The sequence below is a fragment of the Acipenser ruthenus genome, chromosome 21 (genome assembly GCF_902713425.1).
Source record: "Acipenser ruthenus chromosome 21, fAciRut3.2 maternal haplotype, whole genome shotgun sequence".
Taxonomy (NCBI): domain Eukaryota; kingdom Metazoa; phylum Chordata; class Actinopteri; order Acipenseriformes; family Acipenseridae; genus Acipenser; species Acipenser ruthenus.
The window spans coordinates 10,864,920-10,879,467 of record NC_081209.1 but is presented as its reverse complement, the minus strand read 5'-3'; the positions used below and the strand labels follow the sequence as shown (position 1 = coordinate 10,879,467).

The window sequence follows — 14,548 nt, the reverse complement described above, 5'->3', positions numbered from 1 at the left end:
TATTTAGTATTATCCAGGGCGACTTACAATCGTAAGCAAAAACATTTCAAGCGTTACAATACAAGTAATACAATAAGAGCAAGAGTAATACAATAAGAGCAAGAATTCTTTAATTGTCGTTCATTATGTTTTGTATGAACGCACGTATAGACGGTGCAACGAAACCTGGAGTGTTAACAAGGCAATAAGGTCTGTCCAATTTTTTAATTGATGTTAACTGTTTAGTATGTTTTTCTCTTGGAATGTGCGTGATATACGCAGGCACCCGCGCAATGGCACGACTCGTCACACCGGTGTCAGTGGTCCACTCAGTGTTAATTGCCAAATCACTCTAATTAATGTCACTAGAAAAGCTCCTGAACGGTAGTGTTTGGTAGGTAACTGTTGGTTTGAAAGATGATGGCGGCGTTGTGGAAATGTGTCGTGATTGCGCTTTGCTGTGTACCGTTTGCTGCACCACAGGAAGGTAATGTGGGCGACTGGCGGGGTTAGTGTGTTGTGTGCCTTCAGTTTCGTTAGTACTGACTGTACCGGTACATAATGTTGGTGTGTTAACAGACTCGTTTTATTGATATCCAGACATGGTATCTCCTTGTGCAACACTTAAAAGTGCGTACTTGGCTATGCAAAGATCATTCATAGTTACAAATGTTGTCCTTGTGTTACATGAAACCTAAATATTTGTGTGTTTTACTTTATTTTTAAACCTGTTTCCCCTGTAGCTGTGAGTACAGCCTGCGGCGTGGACTCGGTGGCTGTGAGGGTGTTGTTGGATTACTCTCGATCGGCGTTGCCTCTGGACCCGAGTGGCCTCCTGCTGGGACCCTGTCCTCCATCCAGCAGCAGCGCCGGTAATAACATGGTGGTGTTCCAGTACGGGCTGCTGGACTGCCGCTTCATGCGCATGGTAAGTGGCTTCTAACGGCATGTATGAAGTGTTTGGGCTCAAATTACACTGTATTGCACAGAACATGCTTGTATATGCATTGTAATTTAATGAATTTTCCTGCAGTGATTATGCAATATTGGTTTTGGCTGTAATGGCTTTAAGTGTATATTTAATTGATGCTAGGATGTGCAGGACTAAATGATACAAATTTTGTATTGGCAGCTTTTGTAAGGATAATGACTTGAGTATTTGCACTTTTTCCTTTAAACAAACTAAATGCATTGTCTTGGCTTTGGGCTGTTTGACAGGTGGTGTGTGTTGTAACGCCAATCTTGTGGAGGTGTGTCTTGCCTTTTGAACTGCAGGTCAAGTGTTTAATCTCTGTTCAGTTTTTTTTAAATCCATGTCTTGCCCAGGTTACTGCCAATGTTACCAGTTACATGAATGTGCTGACCTACAAGCCCACCCAGAGAGGCTTCTACCAGACTCCATTCAATCAGGCTATTGTGTGCACCTATACCAAGTGAGTGCTGGACTTGGCTTAAACATGCTGTAACTCCTGTGAAGATGTGTTAAACCTTTGGGGTATTGAGTCATACATGTCTGCTTGACTTAATGGTATCTAATTTGTGGCTTTCCTTTTGAGAACTCTTTACAAAATCTTTTTTTTTTTTTTTGTGCCTTTTTAATGGGGAGCAGTTATTTTAACCCATCTTATGGCACTGGAAGTAATCTGTGCAAAATAAAGTGATTTACTGCATTAGGAATTCTAGACCAGCTTCCTTGCTGTGAAGGCACCAAGAGTAAGTTTGCATTAAATATTGCCAATAAATTGTTTACAATTCAGTGTTCTGCTGAATGCAAATTGTTTTGGTGTGTTGCTGTACTAACTAAAGCTTTCTACCGGTGTCTTCTCCAGACCTGCTGGCTGGACTCCTCCAGTGTATAACCCTGCACTTGGGGATGCCTATGGGTTTGGGAAGCTGGAGTTTACCATGGGGATTATGAATGGTGAGTTTGCTATCCTGCAATGTACACTTGGTCTATTGCTTTAGGAAGGTGTCCAGTGCAACACTAACCTGGCAGGGGAGCAGCCTTTGGTGTTCATTAGGTCACTTCAAGTCAAGTAGAAAATGTTTTAATTTCTCTGGTGCTGGTCAATGCTATTCTGTCCTGGCTAGTGAGATGAGTTGGGTGGGTTGCTGTTCTCATGCTCCTTTCCTTGATGTCTCAGATGACTTCTCAGCCCCACGCACCTCCAGTCTGTTCTTCCTGGGGTCCCCCATCAACATCGCGGCTGCAGTGAAGCAGCAATTCCACATGCCACTGATGGTCTACGTGGAAGAGTGTGTTGCTGCCAGCACTCCAGAGCTGAGCCCTTCAAGCCAGACCTACACACTGATCACCAACCACGGGTAGATATTCACTGCAAGCTGTATAGTAAAGGCACAATTTTAAATCTGAATGTTTAACACTTGGGAGCACAGTAGTCCTGTTTTAAATTAGGAAGGCGTTGAATGGTCAGCTTTGTGAACATGGCAAAAGCTCAGCTGAACTACTGTCCATGCTGGGAATGCGCAGATTGTAGTTTCAAATGGACTGGTTCTTTATCTAGTTTCTAATTGGTTCACAGACCCTAATCTATCTTTAGGGAAGATGAATAACATGATTGGTGTTAACGAGGGTCTGTGAAACCAGCCCCAGTTTAAGTTCAAACTTTCCACAAGTGTAGTCTTGTGCACACGACTAGGGTTGGAATGGTAATTTGTACAGGAAGTCTCATTGGAAGTCTTGCTCACTACTTCCAGTGGTTGTCTGATTGTCCCCAGTCCTGGTGAGTGCCTCCCCCTGCTCAGTGCTTGTGTTTCTCCTTGCAGATGCTTTGTAGACGGCCAGGCTGGTAATTCCAGGTTTCTGCCCAGAGTCCAGACCTCTGAGATCCGTCTGGTTGTCCAGGCCTTCAGGTTTACACAACTGAATACAGATGTGAGTATCTGATGGGTTAATGGTGGATTGTATTGGAGGGCACAGGGCAGCTAGTTAACAAGACAACACGTATCTGAAGCTGTGCTTGTGGTGTGTAATACTTTTGCAAGGACAATTCAGAGCTGGTAATAAGATGGTGGCAGTTCGAGCAATTTTAATGTCTGGGAGTTTTATTTTAAATCCGTTATCCTAGGTGTATATCCATTGCCGCTTGCTGGCTTGGGACCCTGCCCAGCTCAATGACCCCACCAAGAAAGCCTGTTCATTCAACCAGAGAACCAGGAGGTAAGGACTGGACCCTGCTGAGGCTGCTGTCTGTGCAAGGCTGTGAGGTCCAGTTAACCAACACTAGTCACCCAGGACTATTAATTTCTTAGACGCCGTTATCCAGGGCGACTTACAACTGTTACAAGATATCACATAATTTTTATATACAATTACCCATTTATACAGTTGGGGGTTTTTACTGGAGCAATCTAGGTAAAGTACCTTGCTCAAGGGTACAGCAGCAGTGTCCTCCACTGGGGATTGAACCCACGACCCTCTGGTCCAGAGCCCGAACCACTCTATTCTGTTGTGTGGAGAATTGACATGTGTTCTCACTGTTGGGTAATGGTGTGCATGTCCCTAGGGCAGGGTTTCCCCAGTTCTGGTCCTGAGATTCCCCATGTGTCTGGTTTTCATTTCAATGGAGTTCTGAATTACTTAATTGAACAATTCATTGGCTTAATTAGGCCTTTGTAATTTTGTTTAAGCAGTTGGAGATTTCAAGTTAACTATACAATTTTAAAAGTAATTTAATTAACTTTTTAGCAGATGAGAACAATAAGGGTCTAAGCACATTGTTTCAATTAAGGGTTTGACTTGAATTGAGACACTGCAGACACAGGGGTCCCTCAGGACCAGGATTGTGGGAGGAAACCCTGCCCTAGGGAACTACTTGTGCATCCTAAACAAACCTGGTTGTTGTGGGAATTTCTGTGCGTACAGTTCACTCCTGCATTTTTACCTTCATGTAGTGGGTGTAAAAATATGGCCAAATTGTACTGCTATCAAGTAGTGTATTGAAATGTCTTTGGGTTCAGTGTTCTGCTCGTGTTCCAGCTGGGAGCTCCTGGATAACCCTGGTCGGAGCTCTGCGTGCAGCTGCTGTACCGCCAAATGCAATTTCAGGAAGAGGAGGGACACGGGTACGAATTCTGCTATATCTCTGTAATGTAACTGCACAGGTAGCTCTGGGATGTTACTTGGTTTTATTTACAAGGGTGAGTGACTTTAAAATTGTATGGCATCTAGCAAAGGATGCTCGCATAGGGGTGCAGTGCTCCTCCCTCCCAACCAGAGCGTGTGCTTTGTCTTGGTGCTACTCTGCTCAATGACCTATAGGCAAATTGTTTTAACCAGCAACCCTACAGCCTGCCCCCTGCTGTAGTGACTGGTACTGCATAATGCATTGCTGTAAAGCAGCAGGGCCTGTTTGTAGCCAGGCTCCCTTTTCTCCTGAGCAGCTGAAGAGGGGCTGAGACACACTGCAGTGCTGGGACCCCTGAGGATCCTTCCTGAGGAACTGTCTGCTGGAAGCCAGGAATTCTACCAGAGGAGCCCTGCTCTGTCACTGGAGGGTGAGTTCAGCCTGCGGTCTCCAATCCAGTGTCCACTTGGCTTCCTTGTCAATGGCTTGTATGGCTGTGACTTTGTTTACAGTACAGGTTTCCCTGCAGCAGCGCTAAAGAATTTGGCATGTGGTGGTGGTCTGTTTCTACCCAAACCTTAAAGTCCACAGCATAACTACAATTTTGCTGCATAAAGCTATTGCTAAACTTTAGTGTATTCTAGTATTGGAACATAGGGCCTTTGCCCACCCCTACTAACCATGTCCCGAGGTGTCCTTCTGCAGGCCTGAAAGTAACACACTCCTGTTTGATTCTGCCCCTGGGTACTGGAGACAATGGCTGTACTGGGAGCACTTCCTGTTCCTAACCCCTTTCTCCTGCTCTCTTCTCCCCCCAGAGCCCCAGCAGGTTCTGGCCTGGCTGCCTGTCCTGGCTGCTCCCCTGCTCCTGATGGCTGTCTTGGGAGCCCTGTCTCTGGGCTACTACATGTGCATGTGGCATCATCCCAGACTCTGCTCCAAGTCCAGCAGTGAGCACCTTCATTCCTGTGCCCACTGAAATGCAGTTGGCATGGTTTCTAGCTTGCCAGCACAGAAATTGATTTGTATGTTGCAAAATAAAATGTCTTCATAGAGCCTCTGGTCTGTCTAATTTTGTACCATTGAGTAACTTAGAACTGGATGTGTAGACATTTTAAGGGAATCCATGCTATTACTGCTGAGAATAAATGCTCACCCATTTAAGTAATCTGATTGGTGTATGTAGCAACCCTTACAAATACAAGTAGTGGCATTTGTGTCCCAAATTGAGGATGTTTTGATGGTGAAAGCTTAGTTTGACTGTTCATTGAACAGTTTTAAGCTACTGCTTTTTATTGTGGTGGCTTTTTTTTTTTTTTTAAGGTTTGCCAGAATCTTAAGGTCACCCAACTAAATTTTATTTTTGTCCCAAAAGACTTTGATTTGAAAACGTGGTAAGAATCAAGATTGGCAGAACTGCAGGTCAAATACTATGTTAGCATTGCTTCAAAGAAGCAATGGTAACACTTTGGGCTGTGGAAATGCAAGTTTGGTTTGAGGATATTTGTAGATGGCACTCTTAACATCACTATCTTTAGTTTTATTGATCATTTCAGAGTGATTCCTACCAAGTGTGGGATGCTCCTTCATGGATGAATCCCTTGAACTGGAAGTTGTGGGTGGAGTAGAATTGGGAGGGCTGATGCAGAAAGGAAAATAAAGCTGTGGTGTAGTGCGACATTCTTGTCCAACAAAAATCATCCCATAAAAGTAACAATGAACATTTTAAAGAAACACCTTGGTCAAGTAGACAAGTTTATTTTCTGGCAGAACTACACACTAGCATCAGTTGGTACTTCCCCAGGTGCACCTTTAGGCCAGTGGCTCCAATCCAGTCCCGTACCTTCTTCAGGTTGGCACTGGCCTCCTCATAGCGCGCTGCGTGGATGAGCAAGTAATCTAAGCAGACAATACAGGCTGAGCAGGGATGCCACTGAGGACGCTATCCATGAGGCACTCAAAAGTGGCAGGTGCGTTGCACAGCCTGAATGGTATCGCTGTAAACTGCCAGAGGCCGCCCATGGGCTGTCAGATGTCTCGATCACATGATCGGCGGCTATATCCCGGATGATGGCCTCCCTCTTGGCCAGCGGAAGCTGCTGAGCACGCTCCCATGGTTGTGGTGCTGGACCAACGCAGTCTGCGTGCAGCCCTTGGCCTTCAGGGCAAAACAGGCCTCATACTCCCCTAGGAGCCATCCCAGTATGTGGCTCTGCTTACCATCGTGCCCCTCCATGCTGCGCTGATGGAGGTTCTCCATAGCTTTAGACTGCAGCGAAGGGAGCTGTTGGACTGGCAGATGGTAGTACTGAGCTGAGCGGTCCAGCCATTATGTTGATGGGAAACCAGAGCTGTTGAGCAGGTTGGCTGATGAACAGGTGGCAGATGATGATTGTCGGGGCGATGCCCCTGGCTCGGCAGGCTTCCCCCTCCCCCCGGGTTGCAGTGGTAGTGGTTTGACCCCCACCCCCCCCCCTTTGTACCCACAGCTGTTGCTGTCCCAGGTCTAGTGTAGCTCACGTGGCCATTAGGACATCAGCCCCCAAAATGCACTTCTCCTTGATGTCCGAGAGCCAAACTGGGTGCTGGTGCTTGATGCCCCCCAGGCTAACTTTGATCTCCTGGAGGCCCAGCCTGGGCTACCGCGGCCTGTCTGTGAACAGCATAAGGATCTGTTCTAGGCGGCGGGCTGCCTGTACAGCCTTCCCTGATGTCTTCAGCTCCACTAATAGGACGTGCCGCTGTAGTTCTCCCGGCATTATCCCTCCCTATTTTGTCCCTCACTTCGTTGGACAGTTCTGGGTATGCTTTGTGTATTAATATGGTTACTATAATAAATACTATAACACAGCGGTGTGTAAATGCACCAGAAGTAATTGAGGTAACAACGTAAGCCACCAAAACGTTGTATTATTATTACATTTCTTAGCAGACGCCCTTAATAAGGCGACTTACAATTTTTATAAGATATCGCATTACTCTTGCATACAATTACCCATTTATACAGCTTGGTTTTTACTGGAGCAATCTAGGTAAAGTACCTTGCTCAAGGGTACAGCACCAGTGTCCCCCACTTGGGATTGAACCCACGATCCTCCGGTTAAGAGTCCAAGGCCCTAACCACTACTCCACACTGCTACCCACATACGCCTTCAGTCTCTCCTGTCAGACATGCTAACTAACATAAAAAAAAAATCTCCAAATTAGGGCGGCTCCTTCAAGCTGTACCGTTATGTTATTCTTGTGTGCTCCCCGCTGTGTGTTATCTGGTATGAGCATGCGCGCTGCTGTTAAGTTTGATAGCCCTTTGAATGAAGAAGCGCGAAACTATTAAGTAGCATACTGTAATGTTAGTCACAATGGCAGACAAATGAAGAAGTAGACAATAGGAGGGGATGGGGTGTCCGGTATTTTTGTATCTCAAAGGTGGCAACCCTAGTTGTATTGGCAGCAGTATAAGGGTAATTACGTGTGTTTGCACTCTTTTCTTTAAACAAACTAAAAATGCATTGTTTTGGCGTTAGGCTGACATGCGGTGTATGCTGTAACCCCAGTCTTGTAAAGGCTGACTGGAGGTGTGTCTTACCCTTGACCTGCAGATCAAGTGTTTTAAATCTGTTTAACAGTGACTTTTATCCATGTCTTGCCCAGGTTACTGCCAATGTTACCAGTTACATGAATGTGCTGACCTACAAGCCCACCCAGAGAGACTTCTACCAGACTCCATTCAATCAGGCTGTTGTGTGCACCTATACCAAGTGAGTGCTGGACTTGGCGTAAACATGCTGTAACTCCTGTGAAGATGTGTTAAGCCTCTGGGCTGTTCATGTATTCAATTATTGAGTATTGCATAATGTCTGACACTTGACTTAACAGTATCTAATTTGTGGATTTTTTTTTTTTTTTTTAGAACTACATTTACAAAATCTATGAACTTTGCTAATTTTTATATAATTGTGGTGTTATTGCCTTTAATGGGGAGCAGTTATTAAAGACCCATTTTATGGCACTGAAAGTAATCTCTGCAAAATCAAATGATTTCCTGCATTAGGAATTCTGGACCAGCTTCCTTGTTGTGAAGGCAAGAATACATTTGCATTAAGTATTGCCAATAAATGGTTTACAAAATTCAGTGTCTTCTGCTGAATGCAAACGGTCTTTGTGTTGCTGCTCCAACTAAAGCTTTCTACCGGTGTCTTCTCCAGACCTGCTGGCTGGACTCCTCCAGTGTATAACCCTGCACTTGGGGATGCCTCTGGGTTTGGGAAGCTGGAGTTTACCATGGGGATTATGAATGGTGAGTTTGCTATCCTGCAATGTACATTTGGTCTATTGGTTTAGGAAGGTGTCTAGTGCGTCACGAACTTGGCAGGGAGCAGCCTGTGGTGCTCATTGGGTTACTTCCTCTAGTCAAGTAGAAAATGTTTTAATTCCTCTGGTGCTGGTCAATGCTGCTCTGTCCTGGCTAGTGAGATGTTGGGTGGGTTGCTGTTCTCATGCTCCTCTCCTTTGTGTCTCAGATGACTTCTCAGCCCCACGCACCTCCAGTCTGTTCTTCCTGGGCTCCCCCATCAACATCGCGGCTGCAGTGAAGCAGCAATTCCACATGCCGCTGATGGTCTACATGGAAGAGTGTGTCGCTGCCAGCACTCCAGAGCTGAGCCCTTCAAGCCAGACCTACCCGCTCATCACCAACCACGGGTAGATATTCACTGCAAGCTGTATAGTAAAGGCACTATTTAAATCTGAATGTTTAGCACTTGGTAGTCCTGTTTGGGTTTAGGAAGGGGTGTTGAATGGTCAGCTTGGTGAGCATGGCGTAAGCTCAGTTGAATGAATAACTGCCATTGCTGGGAATGCACAGATTGCAGCTTGGGTAGAGTTATTTTTAAACCCAGTTTATGGTACTAGGTTTTGTCTTGTGGCTGTTTGGATTGACTCCGGTCCTGGTGAGTGCCTCCCCCTGCTCAGTGCTCGTGTTTCTCCTTGCAGATGCTTTGTAGATGGACAGGCTGGTAACTCCAGGTTTCTGCCCCGAGTCCAGACCTCCGAGATCCGTCTGGTTGTCCAGGCCTTCATGTTTATACAACTGAATGCAGATGTGAGTATCTGATGCTGTTTTTGTAACTTCAGTTTAGAGGTTCTAGAGCAAATGCTGCTTTTATTAATGTTCCTTTTTGTTTAAATTACTTCCTAGGTGTATATCCATTGCCGCTTGCTGGCTTGGGACCCTGCCCAGCTCAATGACCCCACCAAGAAAGCCTGTTCATTCAACCAGAGAACCAGGAGGTAAGGACTGGACCCTGCTGAGGCTGCTGTCTGTACAAGGGGAGTGCAGGGGCTGTGAGGTTCAGTTAACCAACACCACAGGGAACCAGGTTTCTTACTCTGCACAATCAGTTCTGTGCCTCCTTACAGTTGTATGGAGAACGTCATTGAAATGCCAATAACTGGGTGGGAGGGGGGAAAACCAACTTCATTATACTGCTCTGTGTAGAAGTGTGTTGCTGTGTCTTTGGGTTCAGTGTCCTGCTCTTGTGTTGCAGCTGGGAGCTCCTGGATAACCCTGGTCGGAGCTCTGTGTGCCGCTGCTGTACCTCCAACTGCAATCTGAGGAAGAGGAGGGACACAGGTACGAATTCTACTTTCTATATAGTTTACACAGGTGGTGTGTGGGGTTTTATATTTTTTTTGGTACGGTTTTAAATTTTAACTTCTATGGTGAGTGACTTTTAAAATGGATGGCAGCCAACAAAGCATGCTCAAATAGGTCTACCAGAGCCTGTATTGCTAAAGAACCATTCCCCCTCCCAACCAGAGGCTGCTTGCTGTCTTGTTGGTACTCTGCTCAATGGCCTGTTGCCATCAGTTTTGCTTCTCTTGGGTAGTTTTCATCCAGCACCCTTTTGGCCTGCCCCCTGGTGTAGTGACTGGTCCTGCATGCTGTAAAGCAACAGGTCCTGTTTTCTAACCAGGCTCCCTTTCTCTTGAGCAGCTGAAGAGGGACTGAGGCACACTGCAGTGCTGGGACCCCTGAGGATCCTTCCTGAAGAGCTGTCTGCTGGAAGCCAGGAATTCTACCAGAGGAGCCCTGCTCTGTCACTGGAGGGTGAGCTCAGCCTGCAGTCTCCAATTGTGTGCACTTGGTTTGCATGGCATTAACTTTCATCTTTACACAACAGGTTCCCTTGCAGTCATGTTGCCTTAACCTGCATTGTACAATATCTGCCAAAACCCATTCCAGTCCACGGCATATAACCGTAACTTCACCCTAGGAGACTGACTAAACTTAATGTTTTCTAATAGTGGAACAAGGCACTCTTACCCTCCCATGCCCCATGTGTGCTTCCCTGCAGGTCCTAAAGTAACAGACCCTCATGAAACTGCTCCTGGGCACTGTAGAGTGTAGCTGCACTGGGATCCCTTCCTGTTCCTAACCCCTTCCTCCCCCAGAGCCCCAGCAGGCTCTGGCCTGGCTGCCTGTTCTAGCTACTCCCCTGCTCCTGATGGCTGTCCTGGGAGCCCTGTCTCTGGGCTACTACATGTGCATGTGGCGTCATCCCAGACTCTGCTCCAAGTCCGGCAGTGACCTCCTCGTTCCTGTCCCCGTTGATGAAATGCACACAGCAGTTTGCACGGTTTCCAGCAGCTCGCCAGCAAGGCAATTCTGATTTCTTGTATGTTGCAAAATAAAATGGCTACATAAAGACCCTCTCCTGTCCTGTGATTTCTGCCACCGAGTAACGTTTTTGTTTTCATGCATCCAACATCTTTCTGCCGGATAATTGCTCCCCTTGCGTAACAGGATTGGTACAGGGCTTCTGTCATTTTAGTTTAGTAAATTTACATTTAGCATTAAGTGAAAGTTACTTCTACAAAACCAGTAAAGCTGGGCTAAGTTTGATTGGGCATTAATCTGTACTGGGCAGATAGCCACCAGGGGCACTGGAGAAATAGTGGCTTTTTTTTTTTTGTGGGGGGCACTATCTAATGGTGTCTGATATTTAACCTGGGTACTTGTGTACCTCTTAACATTAGCTGGGAGAGCTTTCAATTTGGTTTTGTAGTTCTGTGTGTGGAGAAATGTTGCTGGACCTGTTAACTGCTGCATGGTGCAATTTCCAACTCCATTTCTTGCTAGTTTGAAAGACCATTATAAATTCCTTCCATTTCAACCCCTTGTATGCAATGTATCCTTCTGGTCATCTCTATACCTCTTGCTCACTAATCTTGTAACTGAATGGATGCATGTGTGTTTTTTTTTTAATTTATTTTAAATAGGCTTCTGGGCTGCACTGTCAATTAGCTGCAGGGGATTTAACTAGGACTGTAAAATTGACAAGCAAATTTAAACTATCCAATATTGCTGTAAATTGTTCATAAATAGAGTCTCTTTGGGGACCAAAACAAACGTCAAAGTGGAAGAAAAGAAATTGGTGAAACACATGTTCTAGGACCAAGCGTTCAGTGTGAAAACCTCAATCATTGTTCAAAGCACAAACTCCTGTTGGGTGAGTTGCAAGACTACAGACATGTTGCCAAGCAAAGGTGGTGGAGAACATATCTTTGAGTCTGTTGGTGCAATTCAATTGAACCTGGAGCTGTGCTGTTGAGCCTAACAAACACTCCTCAGTGATCAAGCTCCACGTTCCCTGTTTATTGCATTAACTCCCCCAGGTTTTTGTTTGTTTGTTTTCCACCTACGTGGGAAGTCAATAGAATTTGAGAAATCCTGGATTTACAGACGTGCTCAAATTTGTTGGTACCCCTCCACAAAAAACAAAGAATGCACAATTTTCTCTGAAATAACTTGAAACTGACAAAAGTAATTGGCATCCACCATTGTTTATTCCATATTTAATAGAAATCAAACTTTGCTTTTGATTTTTTATTCAACATAATATTGTAAATAATAAATCAAATGAAAATGGCATGGACAAAAATGATGGGACCGCTAACCTAATATTTTGTTGCACAACCTTTAGAGGCAATCACTGCAATCAAACGTTTTCTGTAGCTCTCAATGAGACTTCTGCACCTGTTAACAGGTAGTTTGGCCCACTCTTCCTGAGCAAACTGCTCCAGCTGTCTCAGGTTTGATGGGTGCCTTCTCCAGACTGCAAGTTTCAGCTCTTTCCATAGATGTTTGATAGGATTCAGATCAGGACTCATAGAAGGCCACTTCAGAATAGTCCAATGTTTTGTTCTTATCCATTCTTGGGTGCTTTTAGCTGTGTGTTTTGGGCCATTATCCTGTTGGAGGACCCATGACCTGCGACTGAGACAGAGCTTTCTGACACTGGGCAGTACGTTTCGCTCCAGAATGCCTTGATAGTCTTGAGATTTAATTGTGCCCTGCACAGATTCAAGGCACCCTGTGCCAGGCGCAGCAAAGCAGCCCCAAAACATAATCGAGCCTCCTCCATGTTTCACTGTAGGTATGGTGTTCTTTTCTTTGAAAGCTTCATTTTTTCGTCTGTGAACATAGAGCTGATGTGACTTGCCAAAAAGCTCTAGTTTTGACTCATCTGTAGCCTTATAATATATTAATATTAGTTAATAGATGTCTGATTTTTTTGAATTTATTATTTCTCATATAGGTCACGTCGACAAGATAATGTAGGGTGTTCCCCACGCATTATCTTCTTTTTTTATATAATATGCACGTTATTAGACAAGACCGATAGTTACACAAAATATATACCACTGGTGTACATATTACACTCGGTGAGGATTCGGCCAATCGCCGAGAGGAAAAAAAAATCGGGATTTGAGCATTTACAAATTAGCAAAGAACGAAATGAAATGTTAATTTGGTCTTTGAGTAAATTATGTTGCTCAAATTGCGAATATTGAATGAACAGGAAATCCGTAAATTTCATTTATGAGAGACACGTCATAGATTTATTATTTAAGTATTTATTATTTATGCAGCAAGTTAGCACAACCAATTTAGCAGGATAGTGACCTCAAACACTCAACTTCAAGCGAATTTGAAATAGCGTTTGTAATGTTCTCGCATTGTTATTTAGAAATTACCGTTTTTGAGGAAACAACTAAAAAAAGCAACATTATTCATATTATAAGACTATTGTATACAAAGTATTTAAACTGCAAAATCAAATGTCTAAACATGTTCGTCTAATCACTGTTTTATAAGAGAAAGAAAGAAAGAAAAAATATGCTAATTGAACGTTTAATGTTCTCATAAATTATAGAAAGCGGTGAACTACCACTTTTTAGAAAACGGGGTATGCAGACCCCATCAGCACCAGACAGTGGCTTGTGGAATAAAGACGGAGACTGCTTGACAACAAGAAACCCTTCTTAAATGTTTTTATTTTAGATGATGACAACTTTGGTAAATGAACATTTTCAAAATAAACCATATTGAGAGCACTGAGCTTCTGAGCCTCGTTTTATAACACCGTTTTAATTGTTTAGATAACAACAGTCAGGTCAAATTAGGAGGCTGTGTGGTCCAGTGGTTAAAGAACTAGGCTTGTAACCAGGAAGTCCCCGGTTCAAATCCCACTTCAGCCACTGACGCATTGTGTGACCCTGAGCAAGTCATTTAATCTTCTTGTGCTCCGTCTTTCGGGTGAGACGTAGTTGTAAGTGACTGCAGCTGATGCATAGTTCACACACCCGAGTCTCTGTAAGTCGCCTTGGATAAAGGCGTCTGCTAAATAAACAAATAATAATAATAAATTAAAGTAGTTCAATCAAATTAGATACATATAAGAAACCATAATGAGAGCTCATTAAAAAAATCCCAGTTTAGATATAGAAACATAGGCCTACACATCACTGTATTGGTATTTGTTTTTGCAAGACGTGATGCTGTGGCATTTAGAAGTGCGTTGCACGCCCTCGCTCACAGAAGCACTTCTTTGTTTGACAGAAGTTGTTGCACTTGAAAGAAATGGAGCCTTGAATCCTCAAAATCCGTTCATGAACTGTGCATTTTCTCAAAGCACATTCACCAATTTGATTATATCTCTTTACTCAAAGACCGAAGAAGCTGTCTCTTCTTTTATGTTTCTATCTTTGCTTGTTTGATATTTTCCATTTTGCACTTTGACCAAAATAATTTGCTCAAAGACCGAAATAACCTTGCATTTCGTTCTTTGATAATAAATGCTCAAATCACGAAATGTTATTTGTGTCAGCGACTGACCGAATCGTGACTCTGACTGTAAGATGTTCATACAGAAGCAGCTTGAGAAAGTAAGAAATGAACGTTTTCTTTACATTAAATATATTGCTTAATTGTAGGCTGGTCTAGGTTTTTTTGTTTGTTTGTTTGTTTGTTTTAACATCAGTCCCTTGTCGCTGTGGATTGAATGTAGAAACATATTGTAGCCTTGCGATCTCGGTTAATGCAGGCAGGCGCACACATGTAAATAATTGCGCTGTATAAATAAGTTCAATGTGAACTCCAGCAACGAAACCTGGAGTGTTAACAAGGCAATAAGGTC

The 14,548-nt window shown here is 44.1% G+C and overlaps 1 protein-coding gene across 1 annotated transcript; it reads left to right on the top strand.

Annotated features, from left to right (window-relative positions):
• The first annotated feature begins 359 nt into the window (after positions 1-359).
• Positions 360-5,122, top strand: LOC131699076 (zona pellucida sperm-binding protein 3-like). The gene is made up of 10 exons (XM_058994816.1): positions 360-466; positions 723-907; positions 1,306-1,412; positions 1,809-1,900; positions 2,124-2,304; positions 2,767-2,875; positions 3,069-3,160; positions 3,980-4,065; positions 4,384-4,497; positions 4,886-5,122. The coding sequence occupies exons 1-10, from the start codon at positions 397-399 to the stop codon at positions 5,044-5,046; spliced, it is 1,197 nt and encodes a 398-aa protein (XP_058850799.1). The 5' UTR covers positions 360-396; the 3' UTR covers positions 5,047-5,122.
• Positions 5,123-14,548: the final 9,426 nt, after the last annotated feature.